Raw genomic sequence first — 12278 nt, forward strand, 5'->3', positions numbered from 1 at the left:
ACAAATAACGACAGATGAAAATAATGAAACACAAAGTGTTGTTGTATTCCTCAGAACTCGCTTCGTTAAGTGTGCCGGGCAGCCCGCTGCATTCCTGTCTGTGTTGAATGTGCAGCCCGAGGCCTCAGGATCAAGCTGAGACATGCACGTATTCCCAGCAACCATCGCAGGCGCCTCCACTTTGTGCTCGCAATGCTTATCGCAGGCAAGGTTTACTGAGAACAGCCCGAGCTCAGAGAGATTGACTTCTCTGTCGGTGGTGGAACAAGTATTCAGATCCTTTACTGAAGTAAAAGTACAGCTCAAAATCATCCACTGCAAGTAAAAGTCCTGCATTCAAAACCTATAATACATCATGTTTTTAGTTTAATATTAATGCTGCGTTTAAGTGCATGATGCATTTTACTGCTGTAGATGTTGAGTGATGAGATACTTTGAAGTTTAATCAACAGCAATGCATCATATTCTATAAAATCATCATGTAATCTCTAAAAAGTTAACTTTTCATGAGAGAAAAGAAAAAATCACATTAAAAAAACTCCAAATTTGGAGTTGCTTGGTTTTCATTGGACAGTAAGGGTGTGTAAAATTGTAATCTGAAAAGTAACGAGTAACTGAAGCTGCCAGACAAATGTAGTGGAGTAAAGAGTACATTACAGTAAATACAGTACTGCAGTACGTGCACTCCGCCGCTGATTACAGTGTTCAGGTCGCAGATTTTATGAGAGGACTCTGCTTGTCCTGGACTCCCGGCCCCGCGCTGTAATGGGCGTGGTCGCTCGCGGCGCCTGAACAGACGGGACGGAAACACACGAGAGTCTCGATGTGAGGGCTCGCGACAGCCATCGGAGATCCTGTGCCGCGTGAGATGACAGAACTCGGACGGGGCGAGCGCGCGAAGCTGTGCGTGTGATGCCTCAAGCGTCCTCCTGTTTCTGACCGGCAGGTAAGCCTCGGCGGCCGCGGGGACGCACGCGCGGCTGCGTGTTTACGTCAACACCGTGACTCCACAAGTGTTTGCCCACCAGAAGCCGCCAAGCGTGCGCACGAGACTCAAATAAACTAGCTTAAATTAAATTAGCATTGTATTTTGAGTGCGTCAGTGCTGGAAGTGTGAGCAGCGGTTTGTGTCACTCGCCGGTAAGTTAGGAAAATTAAAGTGTAATGCGAAGGTGAGGTAAAACTGCGTCACCCGGGCTTTAATTGGTATCTGTTAACACTATATTCACAGCGGTGTAATGGTCTTTTCTCAGTGAACACACACGAGCACATGTCGCACGTGCGAACCTGTTTTCCAGAGTGCCTGCTGTCAATGAAAACACAACAGCTAATAATCTGTGGAGTGGCAGCTGCACAGAAGTGGTTTTACTGCAGTTTTAAGTGACATTTTTTAATGAAATATGCTCTACAGTAGTCCTCGAAACATCACTCGACAATGAGGTTGCAGTATTTCAAATACAGAATTGGTGAGCAACCACAGGCATTTCTTTCTCAAACCAGGAAGGTGGCACACATTGGACTTTGTTCAAAGTGGGTTGGCTGAGGGATGTGCAGAAGTATGAGGCGTGTGTGTGTGTGTGTGTGTTGGTGTGCATGCACGGGCGTGCATGCTGTGACTCACCCCCCTGTGCTGTATAACCATACCTGTGATGTTATAGAAGACACAGCTTGGACACACAGCTCTCCTGCGCTGGCAGTCAGGCTTTCACACCGAGTTTCTTTTGTTGGAAACAATATCTTGCTCTGATGAATTGCTGTCCTGTTATGTGTTTGCCTTTATGATGTGTGTCTGTGTGCGTGCACGCACACTGCTTCATAACCCAGGTGGCATGTGCAGCCTGTTTGTCTTGTGGATTTCTCTTTTTCTTCCCCGCTTTTGATCTACACACTCCGTGGGCTTTGACACCGGGCAGTAGCTGTGGATCAAAACTCCTATATCTAGCCCTTAATAATGTTTGCCGAATGTGTGGGCTCTGTGGAGTGCGGTTTCGCATGTGTGTGCGCACTGTGTGAGTGGGTGTACATCCGCTAAAAGGCAGAGATGGAGGAGCAGGCCAGGTCAAATGTGCTTGCAAGCTTTGGCGTGTGCCTGCGCTGGCTGTCAGCCAATACGGGCCCCTGCATGTTAACACTGCAACACACAGCTGGGCAGGTCTGAGAGGCTGCGTAGCCCTCTGTTGGACTTACTACAGTCATGTGTGGAGCTGGGACTTTAACTTTGTTCCTGTGAGCAAGGCAGTGTCCTAGGTAGGGTGTATGCTAACCAGATAAAAACTTTAAAAGGCCTCTGCTTTGAGCATACATGGGCACGACTTTGCACAACTATCATTTCAGGTTGTTGTGCAAAAATACACAAGAGTGGAAGAGATGCTATGTTCTTAAAATTCATCTGCTCGTGTTCATTCTGTGAACGACATGCACGTTACCAAGCACTCGAATGCATGTGCATGCATGAGCTACAGCATTGTTTTAACTTGAAAGCAGAAGTAACACTTCACGTCCCCTGCGCACCGTAGGTCTGCAACCCAAAAGAGAAGTGGACATGACAAGATGATGGTGATGATGTATCTTCCTGTGAGTTCAAAGTGTGCGTGTTGTTAGAGATAGAGCAGTTCTGCCACACAGCTCATCAGCACTAAGAGAAGAAGAAGAAGAGACGGTGTGAAAGAAATCAGGAAATCTTTGACAACAGTACCATTAGCAGGGTTATCACCAGTGCGTGTTGCGAGGCTGTGATGGAAAGCTTGGATTTTTAAACTCTGATATGGTAAGTGCTGCAGATAAAAGGAAGGGTGTTTTAACAAAGACCTTCTGTGATAACTCAGTGTGTGTTGTTTGAGTCGTGTGTCAGACTTTAAGCCAAGTCTCTTACCACAACCTGACCGGAGAGCCACGCTATGACGGTGGCACGCTGTTTCATCATAACTATTGCTGTTTCCTGCTATTTCATCCCCAAATGTTGCAAATTTAAGTTTGGTTTTGTTGCCTGGCATGTTTGCTCACTACAGTGTGTGAATCTGGATCTTTTCAGAGAAGGCTTAAAAGAACAGACAGTTAAATTAAGGCTTTTTTTTTTTGCTTTATAGAGTACCTGAGAAGATCAATACAACGCTCATGTCTGCAAGGTAAATGTGAAGCTACAGCCAGGAGACTGTTAGCTGAGCTTTGCATAAAGGCTTGAAGCAGGGGGTGGGAGCTAGTCTGGATATGTCCAAAAGTGAAAGAAAAATGTGCCTCCAAGCTCAGCAGTTAATACAGGATGTTTTTGTTTGTTTAATCTGTACAGAAACCAAACTGTAAAAAAAACATTTATGGTTTCACAGGTGGTTATGTACTCAAGTATTTCTTGGCCTGCCGCGGTGACTTCCTGAATTTTAAAACCACAGTTTGTTCTTGGGTTTTGTATTCAGTACAGAGCCAAATTAAGTGTTTGCCCTTGCGGTGCTGCCTGCTTTATATTAAGGTAGGCTAACTGTCCTCAGGCTGGAGCTTCACATGCACCGTGCAGATGTGAGAGTGGTGTCGATCCTGTCAGCTAACTCCAGGGAAGGTATTTCCAAAAAAGTCTGACTAATCCCTCAATGAGTCAGAGAATGATGCCATCAAAGTGATGTTTAAAGGTAAAAATTCAGCCCTTAAAATTGCACCAGCAGGCAAAATCAGTATCGACTTGACTTGCACACAGTAAGAGCCTAACAGATGTTTTATTCCTGTTAGAGTTCATGGACGTGTCAGATGTTAATACTGTTAGAGTGGAGTCATGCAAAGATTAGATTCTGTTTGACAGCCTGTTAGCTTTACAGCATGTTGCCTGTCACTTTTTTAAATCTGTTTTTGTGTGTTTACAGTTTAAAGCTGGACTACTACGATACATCTTCTGAAGTTCTTCCTGATGTGGCAGAGGTGAGACTAGGGCGTCATGTCGGAGCCTCCAGAGCCGAGCCAGGAGATCGTGGAGTGGCTCTTCACCCTCCGCCTGTCCCAGTATACCTCATGTTTCCAGCAAGGACGCTATCAAACTCTGGAAGAGTGCAGGGACCTCACAGACGAGCGCCTGCTGGAGCTTCGAGTGTTTCCAACTGGCCACCGTAGGCGCATCCTCAGGAGTTTGGAAGCACTAGGGGTGACGCAGCAGAGCGGCGGTGAAGAAGATGAAGAGGGAGGGATGGAGAACGGGAGACGCCGAAGGAAGCCCGTGCCACACCCGAGGCACATCTTCCTGAAGGATAGAAAGAGGGGGAATTCATGCCAGCACAATCAGCCAAAGGAGAGGAGAGAGTGCGATTTGGAGGGGAGTCAGACTTTGCCTCCAGGAGCCGGACTGGGACCTGAAACCGAGGACGTCCCAGAGAGCCTATACCTGCGGCCGCCTCAGCCGGCCCCCCGCAATCCGCAGAACATCCGAACATCCATACCTGAGCATGCCTGCGCCCCTGCCGCTGTGCCCTCCAGCAGCAGCAGCAGCAGCAGCGAGTCCCTCTCCATTTCTGAAATGCCCTCAGACTGGGAGATTTCCTCAGAGGATCCCTCGCTGTCCAGCACCGACTCCATCCCCTGTCCTGGTGAAGGCCCCCACTCAGCGCTCACTGAAGACACTGGGGGCTTTCGTGGTGAAATGGTGGAAAACTCCATCTATGAGTCGCAGCCCAGTTTTAGTGTTCCTAAAGGTCCACGGCTCACTCGCTCCTACCGGCTGAGGCACCGGCCCGTCCCCCAAATCCCAACTCAGACCATACTCCCACTGCAGGACAGGTACGCTCCCAGTTCAACTTAATGGACCGCTTCCACATTTTGGGAAATGCTCTCACTCGCTTTGCTGCACAGGGTTAGCTGAGAGAATTGATAGCACTCTCATGCCTGATTAGCTTAGCTTACTGTAGCATGAAGACTGATTCAGCTAGCCTAGCTTTGGTACAAAGGTAAAAAAAACCCTCTAAAGCTCATAATTTACACATAATGTTCATACATTCATACACAAAACAAAACAACTTAACTGACTTTACTTATTCACTTACCACAAACAACACAACCTAATTAACATCAATATCATGTAAATGTGTCAGATTTAGCCAAAAAGCTAATTTTCATGCGCAGTCCCTGGTCTATTTCCAGTCTTTGTGCTAAGCTAAGCTAACCGACTACTGGCGGGCGCTTCATATTTATTCTGTGGACATGAGAGACTTTGGATTTAGCATGAATATAAGGCTGCATATGATTTGTGAGCTTTTTGAGACGTTGAAAGGTTAGCTTTTGTTAAGCTAAGAAGGCAAGAAAGCAAATGAGCGGATGTCACATGTCGAACTTTCCTTTTGAAGAAGTGAAACTTTTATATCTGCGTAAGCCAACGTCGCTGTTCCTCCAGTCAGCTAACGCTCAGCTAACCCTTCTGCTGGTGGTAGCTTCATATATACCGTACATGCAGGAGAGTGGCATCAATATTTGTTACCCAACTTTTCTAAAATGTTTAAGCATAAAGTTTTACTTTATGAAAGTTTATGTGCAGTTTTTGACAAGTAATCAAACAAGCTAGAAGGTGAAGAGCACACAGTGAAATAAATTTGCACAGAATATGAAAACAAGACTTCCAATATGAAAAACAATGTGGAAACTTTCTCTCTGTGTTCAGCTTTACACTGATGGAGAACCTGAGGCCTCTAATTTCATATTCAATTCTGCTTTCCACATACAATGTATGTACAATACCCGTCCTACTGTACGTTGTTGAACTTTTGAACTGCAAAACTAACTTTGAGAGTTTCACATCTCTATTCTGAACGCCTTTACGTCAAAACGGTGTTACCTATTTTCCCCACGTGCTGCACTGGTGGTTCTAACCCACTGATTTCTCTTTCTCCTCAGGAGCGCACCACCAGCGCAAACAACCAGCCCTGAACACCTAACCGGCTCAGAGGGTCCCACCGGTGGAAGCAGCATACAGAAAGGTACACAGTCTTTCAGCTGCATCCGCTTCATCTCTGCCATGAATATTTCATTCGGCAGCAGAGTCAGCGGTGCTGTTGTTTGCCCGGATGAAAGAGGGGAGAGGAGACGAGGGTAGTGCGTGGGTGGGGTGGGGGCTTTCGGCAGCTGTGTCGTGGGAAACGCCGTCGCCCCCGTTCCAGGCGCGCATCTCATAGGGAATATGCTCTCTCACATCTTGTCCCTCAGCGAGACCCGAGTGTGTATTGCTGTCGCCCGGCTCTCCGAAGTTTTTTAGAAGTTGTTTAACTTTGCTAACAACACACAGGCTTGTAGTACAACCAGTACAAATATGTTTTGAATTTTTCCTCCTCCCTCGCCGGATTTATTGGGCTTCGCCGACCCTCGCGTCTCATCTGACGAGATGCTACGTGAGCTGCTTTCTGTGCCGAGGTAGACGCGTTCTCCGAGGATCATGTGGCGCTTTTCTGTGACGACAGGCTGGATGAATGTGTTAGAAACACCTGCGAACACGGCGGTCTTTTAGGGGCCGTATCTGACCACATCTCTCGCAGCCATGCGCAACACATCAACAGCTTTCTGTCCGTTTTCTACACTTTATCCCCCCTCGCCCTCCTTTTTTGTCCTCCCTTTCCGTGCTTGTTCTGTGTACCTTTACTGCAGCAGTCTCTTGGTAGGCCTTGTTTTTCCAACTTTTTCTCTGTGTGGAACAAGACAGGGAGTGAGACTAGAGAGAAAGGCAAGCCGGTGGAGCGGGTTGGGAGGAAGGAAGAGGAGATGGATGCAAAACAGGCTGAGAGACGGAGGAAGAGAGGGAGCCAAGACGGTCCCAGAGCAGGGAAACGGGGAGCTAAATCTCCCCTCACAGCGAGGTCTAGCAAGGCGTTATTTGACATATTATTTTACCCGAGCATATTTGAAGAGTTTATTCCGAGATGAGATCCAAACCGAGAGAAAAATGTGCAGTGCAGTCCCCCAGAATGGTTGTCGTACCCAATCAAAACTTGCTATTGGAGGCTGACAGAATTTTAATTAACACCCCAACACCTCCCCTTAAAAATAAGTTTCTTTCACAGGAAAAATCTCATTGAGAAAACACGTGTCAGTCTTGTGCTTATTCAGTAACACGGCAAACTTGGCAAATTATTCAGTGATTAAAAAAAGTAGTAATAAATGCACTTGTGTGTCTACTTTTTAAGACATTTGATTGTTCATTGTACAAACGCCTCTCTGTTCAATGCACTTCCTTTTTCAAGCTCTAGAAATGTGTTGGGTGTTTGTTTCTGTGTCATCGCTGTGTTGTTGACAGGCGTGACCTTGCGGGAAGACTTTCATACCTTCACACAACAAAATTCATAAGATCGCTGACAAGGCTTGTATTTTATAAGACTGCATCAGAAGAAGTACTAAATAAATAAAATAAAGTAAATTCTGCCTTCCTTTTGAGACAAAGTCAGAAAACAAACAGCAAAACTGAACAGCTGTTACAATTTTTGATCATCTGTACACCAGATTTTAGTTTTTTATATTATCTCTCATAAATCATCATAGTATGTACAAAACAAAGGGAAATGAGACCCCCTCCTCCACTTTTCCCAAATCACACAGCTCTTCCCCCTCAATGTTTTTGAATCTGCAAACCAGAAGAAAACACCGCCTCTCCACAATGCAGCTGGGGAGTTTCGGAGCTCCACGATATAACATTTAATTATAACACGACGATTATGATGGCTCTGTGAGGCTTTAGCTAAAAGCTAGCGTTAGCATGCTAGCATAAGCTCAGTGCTTAAAGGCAAGAATGCTCATGTTTAGCAGGTGTTAGCAGTGTGTTACCCATGTTCAGCATCTCAGTTTAGCGTGTTAGCATGCTAAGATTTGCTGAGTACAGCTGAGGATGATGGGAAATATGTAGATTACTTTTTTTATCGTGTGTGTAGAATGTAGTAGCTTTCATAAGTAACCTAACAACAATAGCAACACGATGATTATAATATAACCTTAACAGCTCTTATTATTATTATTGATTCCCAACAGGGACGTTGTAATTTATGATGATCAGTTATGATGAACATCAGCCTCATTGTCATCATTTTCAAGAAAAACACTCTTGACTTGTTTTCCTCTGGAACAATTCACCAGTGAATTCACAGAACCTGCGACAGAAATAGTAAATTGTTTGGTGACCGATTTGAATTCATACGGTGGCGTTTGTGCAAACCTCCACGGTCAATGCGGGAGTGACACAGGAGTGATAATAACCAGCTGACCTGGAACTCCCCGCCTTTGAAGAGCTGAGGCTTAGTTCGGAACAAAATCAATCTCCTCACTAACTCCAAACCGATGGCGGCATCTAGGTCGTTTCCCAGACTGCGACTTGAGAGGGCGTCTGGTCAGGAGCAGATAAAGACGCCGCGTGGTCGGATGAGAGGAACAAAGGCAGGAGCCGGAGACGGAGCCAGCGAGGGAAGAATAGAGGGAATCGGACAGGAATTGAGTACAGTCGCGTCCGGCGGCCCCTCGGAGAGAATTGCGAGTGGCCTGAAGGTCGGCTGATAGATGATGATTGATGGTTGCTATCTGCCCACCAAGCCTGTCCGTGGAGAGGGCGACCGTGTTGGAGTGGATTCTATCATCAAGTAAACTGACCCCTTCATAAAGCCCAGTACATGCCCTTTGTGTCCGTCTGTAATGGCCTGCATTGTTCGGAAGTGTCGGTCTGTAAAGCTTTAAGGAGCTGTGCATTCACATCAGCGCTGGTGCTCATTTAACTGTCCGTCCTTTTATGTCTGTGTTTGTCTCGAGGCGTCTTTATGCATCTGAGAGTGTTTCGATCTTCGTACCCCGCCGTCTGCGTGCATATCTGCTTCTCCACCTGTGTGTGTGTGTGTGTGTCTAGCCCCCGTGGCGGCGTCTTCTGGCCCTCACAATCCTCAGGAGAGGGTGGTGTCATTTTTCACAGTGACAGGCTGTGGCCCACGCAGGGTGGCCCCCGGGTCTCCAGACTAATAGTGTCTGGCCAGAGTCGCTCTTCTTCTTCTTCGTCTTCGCTTCCTCCGACCACCGACCACGGTCCCCGCAGGAGCCGGGACAGAGAAATGGCCTTGGCAGGGACTCAGTCTGTTTGAGGCAGACTGAGGAGGATCATACTCCCAGTTGGGCGAGGAAAAGGCCGAGGCAGAGAGATAGGCATGCTAAAACAAAATTTAATTGGTTTACTGCTTACATGGATCAAGGGTTCACACATTTATTCAGATCAATGAGTTGCTTTAATCAAAGGGCACTATAACATCTGAGTGATTTAAAATTTAAGTGGAACAATCCTGTTAAGCTACTTACTTTCATGCACCACGTTCAGGCCTTCGCACTGTGTTCTGCAAGTTTTAAAGCTGCGACAAAACTAGCATTGTGTTGTCTCTGTGTCCTTTTTAGCTCCACTTCAAAGAACCTTGACGCCTATCGCTCCCTACGGAGAAATGTTCCTGTACAACAACCCCGAAAGCACTCCGGTAAGACGGCGTACACTCCCACTGGCAGACAGTGAGTAGCGGCTAACCGAAGACGAGGAGACATTTCTCAGATCTTCCACACTATCGGCGGTGTTTCGGCCTCCGTCCGTGCACCAGACTTCCCTCCCTGTGTTAATGTTGTCACCGCGGACACATAGCAGAGCGGAAAATGTGCTTGTTTCACTTGTGCCCCCTGAGGTTAATAGAAATGTCACCTAGCCACTAAAGTTAACGTAGCTTAGTACACCAACACGATAACAGTGTCCGACTGAACGATGGACGCTCCCTTCTCATCTGATGCTAATCTCCTCTCTGCTCTATAGGACCAGGGCGCTAAAGAAGGGCTACAGAAGGGTTTTAAGGACAAGATTAAACAGAAGAAACAGAGGTATGGTATGCTGATGTAGTACTGTTGTCCCACACTCTGATCTACTGATCACTCATTCACTTTCATGCAGACAGTTATTAATGTCACTTTCATTTCTGTATGCTAATTATCAGCATTAGTTTAGCCCAGCATGACGACTGGAGGCAGGGGGACATGGCTAGTTTGACTCTGACCAGAGTTAAAACACCTGCCAGCACCTTTAAAGCTCACTAATTAATACGTTGTATCTTGTTTGCTTAAATCATACATAAACAGATCTGTAAAATTGACAAGGTGTGGTTTTAGGGCTAAGTGTGTGCTAGCTAGCATACAGCGGCAGGTGCAGGGACTTCCTGTCCGGCAGCCGTTCACCAAGAAATAGTGACAGCTAACAATGATACGTGTTAATCAATGAGCTGTAGAGATGGTGGTTTTGACTTCTGGATTAAGCCAAAGTCTTAATGCTAAGCTAGGCTAATCACCTCCTGGCTCTAGCTCCATAATTCATGTACAGACAAGAGAGTGGTGTCAATCTTGTCGTCTATCTCTTGGCAGGAAAAACAAAAAACAGATGTTGTAAAAAATTAAATCAATACAAAAAATAGAAAATGAATATCTATCTATTGATCATTATATATTCACTCACACACAAAATATATACGTGTATGTATGTATATGTATATATGTATGTGTGTATATATATATCTATATATGTAAATATGTATGTATATATATGCTAATGCATGTATGTATACTGTATGTATGTATTTACATATATTTGCATATGTGTGTTTCACCTGACTCTCGACATTGAATGTATTTCCCAAAATATCGAACTGTTTCTTTAACTTCGTCCATGCACCAACAGAAAGAAGATGCCTAAACAGAAAGAGTCAAAGGAAGCAGCTTCTCCTCCTGCTCCGACGATCCCAGACCCCTACAAAGACGAATACTCAACAGTGGACGAGTGCGCCAGCATCTTGCCGCAAGCTGGTTTGGACCAAAGTTTTGCAGTGACCCCTGAGAGTGTTGGATCAGCAGCCTCTGGCTCTAAGGATGGGTCTTTAATCATGGTGGAGTGTGACCTCTACTCACAGCCTGCAGACGCTCTGGGGGGTGTGACCAGAGATGCTCTGCCTGATATTTCTCCATATGCGTGCTTCTATGGAGCCCCCAAACACCAGGTGCTCAAAGTGGGTTGGCTGGACAAACTGTCGCCTCAGGGGTAAGTTACAGTGCTGCTGAAGATGATAATTGTGATTATCAGACAATTGAAATCCTTCATATGATGTTATGCTACATTGATCTACATGAAACACTCACTAATGCCAGTTGTACTGCAGCTCCACGTTGCACAGGGAATGTTATGAATATGTATTAAGGCCGGTGCAAGTTCTCACAGCATTTCACACCGACAACACAAAATGTGCCTCATGCCACTTCCTGTCATTGGCGAAAAAAGTCACCACAGTCAGTCAACCGCTGCTTCCTGTTTCCTTGCAGACCTTTCTCATTCCGCACCTTTTTCTGCTTCCCTGTGTGTCTTCTATCTTTGATGACCATTAAAAAAACTGATAAATGGTATGAGATGCACGAGCCTGAAGCAGACTTATCTATAATACATCGCCCCATCGTAAGGAAAGCAGAGGAAATTGGAGATAACCTTGTAGTAATGAGAAGCGCATTGAGTTCGGCGTTTTCTGGCAAAACTACGTTTTCTTTGTCACCGTTGCTCAAAACCAGAGCGATCAATCATTTACCTCCTTTTCATATTCGCCTTCACCACCTGATATGCATAAGTTTGGCAACCTGCCCTCAGGCTGTTGAATATTCAAATTGAAAGTGGCCATTTGTTTTGATTATCCTAATTGACAGCTGTTGATACAACTCTTGACATTAATGAATCAGTGGCACTCTTGATGAAATATGAGTACCTGTTCAGGCAGATTTAGTTAGTGGTTTGCTGGTTTGACAGTTTTTTTTTGTGCTTTTACTGCCTCTTATTTCACTCAAAACTGGCTTCGTTTGGTTGACTAAGCTGCACTGAGTTTGCACCCCTTCCTCTCTTTGCAGAAATTGTGTTTTTCAAAGGAGGTGGGTGAGATTCGACGGCGACAGTCTGGCCTACTACAACAATGACAAGGTAAGTGTGACAAAAAGCACATGTCCACGCATCCCTACCCTCCTCCCGCTTCCTGCTGACACACCTTCATCCTCCGCGTGCACACTGGCGCAAGCAATTTCATCCCTCCGTCGCAGAAATCTATACCAAGAGCAGCCGAGCCAAGTTCTAAGTGTTCCCTTCTCGCTCTCCTCCTCCTCTTTCTCATTGTCATCATTATCATCATTAGCTTGGCAGGGTAAAAAATGGTGGCAAGGACAGCGCGACATTATGCCATGCATGACAGGCCAGCACTCTCTGTGCCCGCCCAGCCATACAGTAAAGTACATTGATGTTGGCACCT

At 45.8% G+C, this 12278-nt stretch overlaps 1 protein-coding gene across 3 annotated transcripts in view; it reads left to right on the plus strand.

Annotated features, from left to right (window-relative positions):
- The first annotated feature begins 812 nt into the window (after positions 1-812).
- Positions 813-12278, plus strand: part of arap2 (ArfGAP with RhoGAP domain, ankyrin repeat and PH domain 2) — a 121213-nt gene continuing 109747 nt past the window's right edge. Inside the window, exons 1-8 of one of the 3 annotated variants that reach the window (XM_041965019.1) lie at positions 2663-2767; positions 3087-3125; positions 3849-4752; positions 5860-5942; positions 9370-9446; positions 9770-9834; positions 10682-11038; positions 11887-11956. In XM_041965019.1, coding sequence (XP_041820953.1) covers positions 3920-4752; positions 5860-5942; positions 9370-9446; positions 9770-9834; positions 10682-11038; positions 11887-11956 — 1485 coding nt within the window. In that variant the 5' untranslated portion in view covers positions 2663-2767; positions 3087-3125; positions 3849-3919. Of the gene's footprint in view, positions 947-2642; positions 2768-3086; positions 3126-3848; positions 4753-5859; positions 5943-9369; positions 9447-9769; positions 9835-10681; positions 11039-11886; positions 11957-12278 lie in introns of those variants that run through there. The other 2 variants (XM_041965016.1, XM_041965018.1) reach the window with 2 other exon arrangements.

Source organism: Chelmon rostratus, chromosome 23, assembly GCF_017976325.1.
Source record: "Chelmon rostratus isolate fCheRos1 chromosome 23, fCheRos1.pri, whole genome shotgun sequence".
NCBI classification, from domain to species: domain Eukaryota; kingdom Metazoa; phylum Chordata; class Actinopteri; order Chaetodontiformes; family Chaetodontidae; genus Chelmon; species Chelmon rostratus.